The 12,654-nt window shown below is 37.6% G+C and overlaps 2 protein-coding genes across 4 annotated transcripts in view; one reads left to right on the plus strand and one right to left on the minus strand.

Moving 5' to 3' along the window:
* ALDH6A1 (aldehyde dehydrogenase 6 family member A1) overlaps nt 1-7,361 on the plus strand; it is a 23,961-nt gene extending 16,600 nt beyond the window's left edge. For both annotated transcript variants that reach the window (XM_060139110.1, XM_060139118.1), the window contains one exon: nt 1,006-7,361. In XM_060139110.1, coding sequence (XP_059995093.1) covers nt 1,006-1,110 — 105 coding nt within the window. In that variant the 3' untranslated portion in view covers nt 1,111-7,361. The remainder of the gene's footprint in view (nt 1-1,005) is intronic.
* The window catches only part of LOC132514441 (basal body-orientation factor 1-like), a 12,812-nt gene extending 1,118 nt beyond the window's left edge, over nt 1-11,694 (minus strand). Inside the window, exons 1-4 of one of the 2 annotated variants that reach the window (XM_060139135.1) lie at nt 11,234-11,694; nt 8,785-8,886; nt 4,417-4,491; nt 4,135-4,249 (exon numbers count right to left, since the gene is read on the minus strand). In XM_060139135.1, coding sequence (XP_059995118.1) covers nt 4,135-4,249; nt 4,417-4,491; nt 8,785-8,886; nt 11,234-11,694 — 753 coding nt within the window. Of the gene's footprint in view, nt 1-4,067; nt 4,250-4,416; nt 4,492-8,784; nt 8,887-11,233 lie in introns of those variants that run through there. The other variant, XM_060139125.1, reaches the window with a different exon arrangement.
* Nucleotides 11,695-12,654: the final 960 nt, after the last annotated feature.

Here is a 12,654-nt window from a genome sequence, read left to right on the forward strand (position 1 = left end):
ATTTACTTATCTGCAGAACGTGGCACAGAGCAAGTACCCAAATACGTGTTGGACAAATGGGCTAGTGAAAGTTCTTTGTAGTCCCACAGAAATACAGCCATCTTGGGACCTTCAGTAAAAAGTTACTTATTTTCTATACAGGTCTCCCTTTTATAGGTTAATAATAAATTAACAGTGGGATTACACAGCAGGCTGTGACCGTGTAGCCAGCTGGTTAAGAAACACTGTTTGGAGGTGGATTATCCAGTTTGTGCATTAGTCACAGCTTTTGTAAAATTGACTAGTTTGATACTATTAAAAATTTCTTTCAAGGGAAGCAGAGTAAAACTCTTGCTTAAAATAGTTTGTCAGTTTTGGAGTTTTTTTCCTGCTATGTCTTTGTTTAATTACTGTAAGTTACTCTGGTGAGTGAGGCTTCTTAGAGTAAAAGACTGACCTTATATACAGTTTGAAGTCTTAAATCCTTAGGTACTTAAATTGCTATTTTGCACTATGGAAAGAAGACATAAAAGTATCATTCTTACATAATAAAATGTAAACTTCAGTTGTATCTTATATTGGAAGTATGTAATAATCTCTAAAGTTGTTTTCACTATATTAACATTGCCCAGATTTTGTCTAATAATTCTAGAAGAGTATTTTAATCAAGCTGGTGTGTTTTTTTCTAACAGTATCCTTCTAGCTTGCTAGTAATTTTATGTGTTAGATCTGCAGTCTATTCTCTTTTACTCAAGCCTATTCTTATAATATAAATACAAGTTTAATAGTTTACCTTGTTCAATTTTTCCATTTAGATGTGCCAGGTAATATGCTAAATGTTTTACATAAATTATCTCATGAGCAATATATTTAATTTTGGTTGCACCTATTCCTCCAGTAGGAACGTGAATAGCATTTCATAGCATCTCCTTCAAAAGTGATTAAAAGAGGAATCATGAAACCCCCAGGCATATATGATAACTCCCTCTTTCTCTCTTTTTTTTTTTCTTTCTTTGTTCTCTTTAGGGCATCCAGTTCTACACTCAGCTAAAAACTGTCACTTCACAGTGGAAAGAAGAAGATGCTTCTCTTTCCTCACCTGCTGTAGTCATGCCTACCATGGGCCGTTAGAAATGAGTTGTTCTGGACTCAGTCCATCCTGAGTAATTGCCCTTTATTCTTGACCAACTCCAACTGCCAACTTTGCTCAGATCAGATCCCTGGGATTGGAACACTATGTAACTAAAATCTTTCACAGGACCATTATCCCCTGTTAAGTAGTTAATAGGGAGACTCCTAGTGTAATTCTGAAACCAGATTTTCACTTGCTCTTCATAATTTTATTTTTGAGGTCACTGTTCTAACTGTGAAATGCTTCTCTGGAATAAGAGCTTAGACCTGACTTCTAAAAATTTTCCCCTTTTCTGATGACTTGAAGGAAGGGAACATTAGTGTGTGTAAAGACGATCTTCCAAGGAAGAGGATCTCTTGTATGGGGAAATAGGTCAAAAATAATTCACCCTTTGGTTGATCGTCAAACACAGCCCCACATAAATGCCAGTGGGTGAGGCCTCTCTGTGAAGCTTTGCTGAGCCTCTCATTTATCCCACACCACACAAGATATAATCCATCTCTACTTATCCCACAGATGTGACAACTGCTTCTGTCTTTTCTGCTGAATGCCACTTTGTCCTAGTGACTCATGACCACTAATTCTATCATTGTCACTGTTCCTGCTCCTTAAAACCACTTCCCAAGGATACCTCAGTATGCATTGGATAAATCAACTTTTTGTGGTGTGTGCCAAGCGTTAAATTTCAGGGTTTGCTTTAGCAATCAATTAATGCTTCAGTCATTAATTCAGATGCCAACAGGATTTTTTTAGAAAACTATTTCAAAAGTTATATCAGGCCCAGAAATCAAGGGGTATTCCAAACCATGAAAGTGAGCAAGACTCTTTTTTTTTTTTTTTTTGATGCTTAACAGGATCTCATGTTTATTGAGAAGTGATTAATGGCAGTTTCTCATTGGCTGAATCAGAAACTGAAGAGACATTCACTACATGTTTTACAATATTTTTCTCTTCCAAAATGCATTTCTGTAAACAAGTTTTAACCACTGTTCTTAGCTTTGAAATCAAATTAATGCTGAACTTAATCAGTATAATCAGTATAAGAACAGAACATTTCTTAGGACTCCTAGTACTTTACTTTGAGTAACAAAGGGTCCGAGAAAATGAACCACCCTTAAAGATACAACCTTGGGCGACACTGTTAAATTCTCCAAGACAAAAATTCTTCCTAAAAATGTTCTTCCCATTTGGAAGGGAAAAACCAAATTCCTACTTCCTGGGGTGGAGGCTCAAAACCTTCAGACTCAAGTGTTCTCCAAGTATGTGCAAGACTGTTGCCTAAAGTAAGTCTAACCTGATATTACTTGTCAAAATTTTTATATTGTTCTTTCCTCTTGCCTGCATTTCTCATTTGTGATACTTTTTTTTTTTTTGCGGTACGCGGGTCCCTCACTGTTGTGGCCTCTCCCGTTGCGGGGCACAGGCTCCGGACGCACAGGCTCAGCAGCCATGGCTCATGGGCGCAGCTGCTACGCGGCATGTGGGATCTTCCCAGACCGGTACAAACCCGTTGTCCCCTGCATTGGCAGGCGGACTCTCAACCACTGCGCCACCAGGGAAGCCCTGTGATACTTTTTAATGAAAGAACCCTAATGTAAAGTAATTAACTGGGGCCTAAGAAATTTCAAAGCTTTCCATGTGTGAAGTAGTCAAAGAAATGCTTTGACAGATTCTTCTGCTACCATTAATTCAACTGTCTTTATGCTTTTTGTTTCTTTGCTATAGCTCAACTTTAAGTCAGAACAGAAATTTATGTGCTAAACGGAATAGATTCTGTCTTTTTGCTCTACAATGCCAGTTGAATCCTGTCTTTCTGATATGGTCTTCACCCATTGACCTAGGAGAAGGCTTCTCATTTCTGATAGAGTAGTCTCTGGTCCTCAGCCAGATGACATAGGTCATTTATTTTTCTGCTTCCTCATTAGTTACGTAGATAATGCTAACCTATTCCATGGGGGTTATTTAATGAATTAAGGATGGTAAAAACCTTTAAAATGTTTGTGCATTCTGGATTTTAGGCTTATTACTACCACCTGTTGGATAGAATGTCAAAATCTTTAATCACTTAAGGTGATTGAAAGTTAATAAAATACATTTATGACCCTCCTGGCGCTTTTTTTTTTTTTTTGGATTTGCCTGCCTAAAGGTGAGGCAATAGAAATTTATAATTTCATAATAGAATGCCTCTTGTTTTATCTCTTATCACAGCTGACAACTGGTAGTAATATTTAATCCAGTCCAACAACTACAGGCTGGGTTGAATAAAAGGTCATATTGTCTAAATTCCAAGTGGAATTAAATATAATCACAGAGACTCCTAAGTTTTCCTTACATTTAAGGAAAATTACTTTTTAAGAAATGCTAACTAATCAGAATTGTGCTGCTCTAATTGGAATCAACTCATTTGGCTAGGTACTTGCTACTCAGAAAAGTTTCTAATTTCTTAGATGGAAAAAAATCTGTACAGTTGTGTTCATGCTAGTAGCTGCTAAAAAATTCAGTATTTTCTTTTTGCTCTGATGTGGCCTCACTGGAAATTTCTCACATTTTACATTGTACTAATTGATTATGTACAACAAATTACAAGTAAAAAGCTCTTAAAAAGAAAACCTGGCTTTTTTTTTTTTTTTAATGGTACCGTACTTCCTTATAATGCCTTTGTCCGCTAGCTTATAGTGACCCAGACTTCCCACCTCTGTCCAAAGCCAACAGTTACATGGTCACTATGTTTATTCTTACATAAAGGATAGTACATATTTTAACTGGGCTTTATATTTCAAAAGGCAATTTATAGGTTTTCCACACTAAAAGAGGCACAAATATGCATTTGCATTAAATACATGTCTTCCTTAGTGTGGATATTGTTTATTAAAATGTCCACAATCTCACACTAATGTTATTACTCATTTCAGTGATCCCTGAGAGCTCCCAACTAGTAGAGAAAAGAACTGTGACTTAGAGGAAGCTGCATGAGGAAGGGGAACAATTATGTATATTGTTTGGTTAGATTACAGACTCCTTACTATATCAGACTCTTGTGATCCTTTCTGAATATTGGGTATCACCAGTTCACCAGTAGAGTCTAAGATTGGCACTTGCTGGGTGATGAAGGTGTGATCTTGAAGCTTACTTTCATCCCTACAATAATGACAAAGTAAGACTTGTCAACAACCACACACACGGAACTTGGTTCAGAACAATAATATACTTGTTATGTTATTCTCACTCAATTCTAGTATGTATAAGATGTCTACAACCACCATTGTGATCAGGCTCATGTTCATTGCTTTGTCAAGAGAGCTTACCCAAACTCCTTTGTTGTTTCATCATCAGGACCAATATAGTCTGGAACTGGAGGTTTAGAACTCTGGCCGTATTTCCTGTAGTGGGTATAAGTTAACAATGAAGCAGTGTCTCCACATGCCCTGTATTTCAACTACACTTTAAAACTGCTAAAGGAAAAAAAAAATAATAATAATAAATAAATAAATATAGGACTTCCCTGGTGGCAGAGTGGATAAGAATCCACCTGCCAATGCAAGGGACACGGGTTCGATCCCTGGTCTGGGAAGATCCCACATGCCGCGGAGCAATGAAGCCCATGGCCACAACTACTGAGCCTGCGCTCTAGAGCCGCGTGCCACAACTACTGAGCTCACATGCCACAACTACTGAAGCCCGTGCTCTGCAACAAGAGAAGTCACTGCAAGGAGAAGCCCGTGCACCACAACAAAGAGTAGCCCCCGCTCACCATAGCTAGAGAAAGCCAGCATGCAGCAACAAAGACCCAACGCAGCCAAAAATAAATAAGTAAATAGAAATTAAAAAAATAAATAAATATAAAACTGCTAAAGGGAAATGCTTCAGTTGGATGGGCTTCTTATTTTCAAAAATGAGCTTTCATACACACATAGAGGCAGTATAATATTAGGCAAGTTAATTTAAACTTACATTCTCTTAAAGTTGAGACATGTTGAACTTAAGAAATGGAAATATTTATGAATATAATCATGATGATACTCATAAAATAGCTATTAAGGGCTTCCCTGGTGGCACAGTGGTTAAGAATCAGCCTGCCAACGCAGGGGACACGGGTTCGAGCCCTGGTCCAGGAAGATCCCACGTGCCGCAGAGCAACTAAGCCCGTGTGCCACAGCTACTGAGCCCACGTGCCACAACTACTGAAGCCCACGCGCCTAGAGCCTGTGCTGCACAACAAGAGAAGCCACCACAATGAGAGGCCTGCACACTGCAACGAAGAGTAGCCTCTGCTCACCACAACTAGAGAAAGCCCACGCACAGCAACGAAGACCCAATGCAGGCAAAAAATTAATAATAATAATAATAAACAGCTATAAATGGTGATGGGCAAGGTTGAACCACAGTACTGACCAAAAGCAAGGCCAAAAAATTCCCTTCCCGCAAAAAGAATCTCAAAACACAGGAAAGTTACCAATTTAGATAGACCCAGTATGAAAATTTTTTCTTATACTTTGGAAATTCTAGTTTAAGAACAGAAAAATAGGCCCTCTTGCCCTTTGAGATGACTCACATTCTGTCTATTGAGTGTGTATCACCCTGAATAAATCTGCTTTCAATCTAAAAAAAAACAAAACCAGGAAATCAACATCATTCATTCAATATTCTAATTTGAAAGTGAGATTAACAGAGTTACAAAAAGTATAGTAGGTTGATTTCCCAGCAGATAAAGACATACCCCACTCCTAAAACTTGTCCTCAATTAGGTGCATATGAAAGCAGCATAACCCCATTCAAAATCTGGCTATATTAAATAGTCCAAAAATAATGCATGAAAAAAATGTACCTTAGATACCTCTAGTGCCTGAGATATAGCCAGAGTGATTGTTGATGCACTAAAGAGTGCAGTTTATTGGTTATACTCCTTTGAGTTAATTCAATCACAAAGAAAACTATTGTATTGTTGGATTCACAATCATATACAACCAACTGTGAACTCTTACCAACTTCCTAATTACTCCACTTGCCTTGGAAGACCTTTTATCATCTAATTCCTCCCCCGCTGGTTTGAGCTTTCTCATTTCATCATCCTATTCCTATCTTATCTTTTTTTCATCCAACAGGCTTAGGCATCATCCCATTGTGGCCAGTTCAAGTTCACTGATTTGGTGTGAAAGATTTCACCCAAATTCCTTTGTTTATCCAAGTGTTGAAAACAACACAGTGTGGAACTTGAGGCCTGGTACTCTGGCTGTATTTCCTGGGGTACAGAAATATCAACTCACAATGAGACAGACATTCAGTGCCTACAGTCTGGATTCTACCCCTAACTCTTCAATTAAACTCTTTGAAAGTCTACCAGAGATGCAAAAGCCATTTCAAAATCCTCCATCTTCCATTCAGCTTATAATTCTTTAAACTCTTCTCTTTTGGTTGTACTCTTTTTTTATTCTCCTGTTTATTTTTTATCTTTTTTTTTTTTTTTTTTTTTTTTTTGCGGTACGCGGGCCTCTCACTGTTGTGGCCTCTCCCGTTGCGGAGCACAGGCTCCAGACACGCAGGCTCAGCGGCCATGGCTCACGGGCATAGCCGCTCTGCGGCATGTGGGATCTTCCCGGACCGGGGCACGAACCCGTGCCCCCTGCATCGGCAGGCGGACTCTCAACCACTGTGCCACCAGGGAAGCCCTCTCCTGTTTAATTGTGGTTATTCCTAAAGGTTCTAGTCTCAGCCCCTTTATTCCTGTATCTTCATCCACTTTCCTAAACTCAACTACCAATTTTAACTAAACATGCTCAAATCTCCCTTCCTAAACTCTCATGTGTACTCCAATCACTCTTTGCAAATGCCTTAAGTGGTTTTAACTCCAATATGTTGCCACATCTCCAGTTCAGCACTGAAAATACTACTTGTATTTCTTCTGCCTAGAATGTTTTTTCCACCCCATTTTGTTCCTACTTACCTTTAGAGATCAGCTCAAGCTTCTGCTTCCTCAGAGACTTTCCTGATCTCCTCAATTAGGTCAGATTCCCCTAATCTAGGCTCTCTTACCACTGTATACCACTCCTTTGAACCTATGTCATAGTTGTATTTTTTATTTGTGTGATGATTTGAACAATGTTTTTCTTCCATGTAGAACAAAAACTCCCTGAAATCAAGCATGATGTCTTTATTTGCTCAACACTCTATCTTCAGTAAATAGTTGGCACTCAGTATGTATATGTTAAATGAATTAACGGATGGATTAAATAAAATTTAAACATTTCCCTCACGCTGGCTTTCCAGATTTTTCATTTGCCTTTCATACCACCATTCCTTCATTTCTTAAGCTAAAAGTCTTAAACATTTACTCCTTGTCTTTATTCCTTTTGTCCTTTATCACCAAGTCCTGTTTCTCCTTCCTTACTTTCTCTGTTTCTCCCCTTTATTCCGACTGCCCTCACTCTTGCCTAAACCCCTCACTGCTGCATGCCCAGAGCAGGGCAGCAGCTTCTGTTGGTCCCAACTCTATTTCTGTCCTCCAATCCGTCATACATGTCACTGTGTTACGTTAAGGTCAGCTCTGAGAACAATGACCTGTGAACCCTTCCAGTGAGAGAGTATGAGTCTGGCTTCTTGCTCTTTGTATTCCTTTAAGGCAGAGAAGAAAACTATGTTACAGTACTCTAGAATCTACAAAAGTTCAGGATTTTCTGCATGGTTTTTAAGGCTCATCATAACTCAATCTATAGGTTAAACCTTATTTCTAATTAGTAATTACTCTCTAGCATCACCAAATTTCCTCAAGACAGGCAGTTTCTCCTCAATGTTGCCTAAATACCCTACACCCATTCCTAACTCTGGGCTTTTTCTTAGGCTGTCTACCCCTTGCCTGATGTGCCCTCCCTGCTCTACCACTATCCTACAAGGCACCCCACAGGGTCACCCTCTTTCAATCTTCCCTGACTACTCTAGCCCACTGACACATTGTCTGAATTCCATCTTTACTTTATTGTGCCACCTAATTTTTTTCCTTGTTATGCTTGGTTTTGTTTGGGCAACCAAATTGTAAGCTCTTTGAGATCAAAGGCAACGTCCCTTGATTCTTTTGAATCCCCACAATACAATGGTGCCAAGCATTTAACAAGCAATCAGTAAGTGGTTGATTTATTTTAGCCACTTTATAGTTACTATAAAGTGACTATAACCAGGGTTATAGTCACTGATAAAACATAATGAAGAGAGTGAAACTAATCATTAAAAATAATTATTTGGAGTACCTGTGGACTTCTGTTTTCCTTTCCAGGTCTTTTTCTTGGTATTAGAGATCCCCTTGATTAATAATCAGCTTTAAAATAATTTACTTATCTTTGCAGACCAATAAAATCTTAACAATTGTTATGCTTCTCTTTAGTTACCACTCATTCAGCTGAACAATGTTATACCTTCTCAGGAAGCATTACCTTAAACACCTAAGATTGATCGATTTTCTTTCCCCTTTAACTCTAATACCTCTTTCATTTTTGTGCTCACTTACACATCTCCCATTCTTTATCTCTGGGAGTTGCAGTAGCTAAGCAGTATGACCCTTTTATATTGATATTTTCTGGTCCTTTCCCATTCCCTTAATTCTAAGTAAGAATATGTTCACTTTTCCTATATGGCCTCTAGGTTTGATAGCAAATTGGTATTTCACTACTGAAATAGGGAGTTACCTAGGAACAAAGCCATTCATTTTTGCAAAGAGCAACCTCAAGACTTTCTCTTTCTGCTCCCAGGTCAAATCTCCAATGTCCATATTTCCTTGAATATCTGTCCTAAAGAATTTCAAAGAAAAAAATGAAAAATAAATGGTCAAAGTAAGCATCTCTTCTTTTTAAAAAATATAAAATATGTAAACATGAGAAAATTTCTAAATCATAACTGAATATTATGAGGTTTCCAAATGGAATGACTACAAGGCAAACCATGTCCATTACAAAATCATAAATTTGAAAAGCACATTAACATGGTAGCCAATATGAAGTGTTATGTAGTCATTAAACTGAAAATAAGAAAAACTATAACAACATGAACAAAATCTGTGCTCAAACATTAAGCAAATAAGCAAAAAAGAAAGTTGTAATGCAATATTATGTATCCAGATAATACAAAGACAAAAGGTACAAGAAAAAAGACAGTTGTTTGGTGAAATTATTGATAAATTCCTTTTTAGCAAGTCTTTAGTATTAGATATTTTGCTATGAAAATAGAGTGATAAGAGGTAAATATATAAAAGAACATGTAACTTATCTAGTCTATTTCTTACCTCCAAATAATTTCATCAAACAACTGTTTTTTTCTTGTACGTTTTGTCTTTGTATGTATCATTATCTGCTTAAGAGGCAGCTGAGCCTTCCAGGAAGGTATTTACTTATACCATAACTTCTCCAAAGGATTCGTAGTCTACTTGGCTATTTACAAAAGTTGGCTGACATGTAGATAGAGTATTGATGTAAAATGTAAGAAATATTTTTCATATATGTCAGTTGGGGTTAGTTTTAAGTTTAGGTTTTGCCTTATAATCACCATATACTTTAATTGTCCTTCCCTAATCTGCCTCTTAGGCAGATAATGTAATATTTTAACTACAATTTCTGCCTTCCTGGCAGAAATCCTATTGAACACTAGGATTAAAGTGATAAGTTGCTCATGAGGCAGAATAGGGAAGTGTCCAGTTTCTGCAACAACAATGTGGAGAATCATTTTATGCACCTTCTTCTGAAAAGTTATATACCACTTAATATACAGTAGATTTAAAAAATGTAAAAGAAACTGCCTTCTGTATGGTGGGAACTCAACTTGCTTGACTTATTAAATAAAAAAATAAAGTGGGGCTTCCCTGGTGGCGCAGTGGTTGGGAGTCCGCCTGCCGATGCAGGGGACGCGGGTTCGTGCCCCGGTCCGGGAGGATCCCACATGCCGCAGAGCGGCTATGCCCGTGAGCCATGGCCGCTGAGCCTGCGCGTCCGGAGCCATGCTCCGCAACAGGAGAGGCCACGGCAGTGAGAGGCCCATGTGCCGCAAAAAAAAAAAAATTAAAAAAAATAAATAAAGTGAATCTCTTGGTAATAGTCATTATAATAACTATTATTATAATAGAATAATAGTAATAGTGTTATTAACAGACTTCTGAATATGGCAAGAAGGTAAAAAAACTATAGTATGGACATTTTTGAAGAAGAGTCATTGACCATGTCCAACCTTCCCAACAGCTATACAATTTAAAAGAACCTACATATTAGCCTATTAAAAAATAATGTAAAACAGAAAACACATTTGGAAGCCCTCTCAATAAGATGTTAAGTCATAGTAGTAGGGAGTCGTTTTAAGTTTCTTAAGACCTTTGAAGAATCTAATCGTGTTGAGATATAAAACAATTTTTTCAGAATAATCTTTAAAATGCACTATAATTTAATCCATGGTTTATAGGGAGAAAAGTATTCAAACAGATTAAAATGCTAACAGGAAACAACAATTGTATATAGTCTACAAATGTCTCAATCATTCTACTACTTTTATCGTGGTGGCAGTAGATCTCTAGTGTATTTTAAAGCCTTGTGGGGACTTTTGGTTAATACAATGATGGAGGGGGCACTACTGGGTGTCCTCCAATCCATAGGACAGTTCCGTACAACAAAGAGTTGCTGCAAAGAATTGTTATATTGATTTTTTAAATTATAGGTTTGATTAGATATTATTACCTATGAATTTCATCTCAGAATAGTAAAGGGAACATTACAAAATATTTGTGAAAAGCATGTTTATCAAAAATGTTTAACCTGAATCTAATCAAACCTTTATAACAAATTTATAGGAAACAAAATAAAGGAACATGTTAAAAAATATTACAATGATATTCAAAATGGAACGAATAATCCCTTTAACAAGTCTCTGTCACACAAAAAAGGGGGGACATCTACTAAGAATACCTACTAAGCCCCACACAGTATGCTAAGCATAGGGGTTACAAAGATGAGTAAGACAGTTCCTCTCCTCAAGTAACTTACTGAGTAATCTAGTCAATACTTAGATATTACCAAACTGAACTTTTCAGGGTTTTTATTTCTCTAAAGGGCACAAGAAGAGCAGTACAAAGGCAAAATATTAAAGCATTATTAGTACCATTTATCGGCCTCCATAAGATCCTGATTCACACTGTTGGTGCTGTGCTCTCTGCCATCAAATGTTCGGATTTTGGGATATTCTGTTCTTCCTGCACATGCCTCTCTCATTTTAAAATTGAAAGCAGCTTGTGCTACCTGTTTATAACGCTTTCTGCTAAATAGGATCTGTTGCTTTACTTGGTGTAGAGCATCTAAAAAGAATCTTTCCACTTCTGTTCTTTCATCTAGTATGTTCTTGGCCAGCTTCTTTACTCGATTCATTTCCTTGTCCTTCATCTGAAGAAGATGCTGCAGCTTGAAAATTTCAATCTGACCCGCTTGGTTCTTTACCATTGCCTGCTGCTGCAGTTTTAAAACTTCAGTCTCAAACTCTTTGGTCATACAACTCAGGGTAGTCTCCAAGCTTACTACCTTCTTCTGAAGAGTTTGGATTTGTAATTTCTGCTGGGTAAGCTGCATTATCTTTTCCTTAACCAACAGATCATTGATTTCCTAAAACAGAAAGATGAGAGAGGTGAGAGATTTTTTTTTTAATTAATTTCAAAACTTAAAAGTTCCTCACTAATATCCATTACTTCATGAGATTTGAGTTTGAGGCCAGGTTGCAATGGTGATATTTTGGTATTCTGTGCATAAAGAGTAAGAAACATCAAGAGTCCCTGTCTGGACTTAGGAAGGCCACAGATTTTACTAATTAAGAAACTCTCCTTCCTCTAAAATTATGAAAAGTTCAATATTTTATATTATCAAAAAAATATTCCAAAATCAGTAAGACTGTACAGTAAAACAGTAATTTAACAACTATATACTACAAACTGTGGCAGTCTGCTAGTTGCCTATCCTAGTGTCCATTTTCCATTTCTTCCTTCGTAATAAAACCCCAATTTTATTCAGAAAGGTAGTAAGCCCAGCTGAAAATTCCCAGTTTCCCTTGTGTTCAGCAAAGCCACATGACTAAGCTCTGATGGAAGAGCTGCGAGTAGAAATTTGTATAGGACTTCCAGGAAGAGCTCTAAAGGGAGGGGCATGCTGTTTTCCTTCTTGTCCTTCTTCCGCCCTGTTGTTAGAGCTCCAGCAGCTGCTGGGGGCCATGAGGTGACTCTGAGGAGATAAGCCATGTGTTGCAGAACAAAGTTGAGGAGCCCGAGTGTCTGCCGAATTTGTAGCACTACCATTCCAGCTCTGGATTGCTTACCTCCAGACTTCCTTTAGGGAGAGAATACACCTTACATGGGGAAACCATTGTTGTCACAGTTGTCACAGTTCCTGTGATTCAGAGACCAACTCTAAGCAAAGTAAAATGAATACTAAGGTAGTAGAGGACAGGGGTTATATTTATGTTTCGGATGTATTCTTTATAAAGCCAAGTCTAAAGTTTCTTATAAGTCATTCAGTAATTAACTTTTCAGATAAGAAAAA

Source organism: Lagenorhynchus albirostris, chromosome 1 (genome assembly GCF_949774975.1).
Source record: "Lagenorhynchus albirostris chromosome 1, mLagAlb1.1, whole genome shotgun sequence".
Taxonomy (NCBI): domain Eukaryota; kingdom Metazoa; phylum Chordata; class Mammalia; order Artiodactyla; family Delphinidae; genus Lagenorhynchus; species Lagenorhynchus albirostris.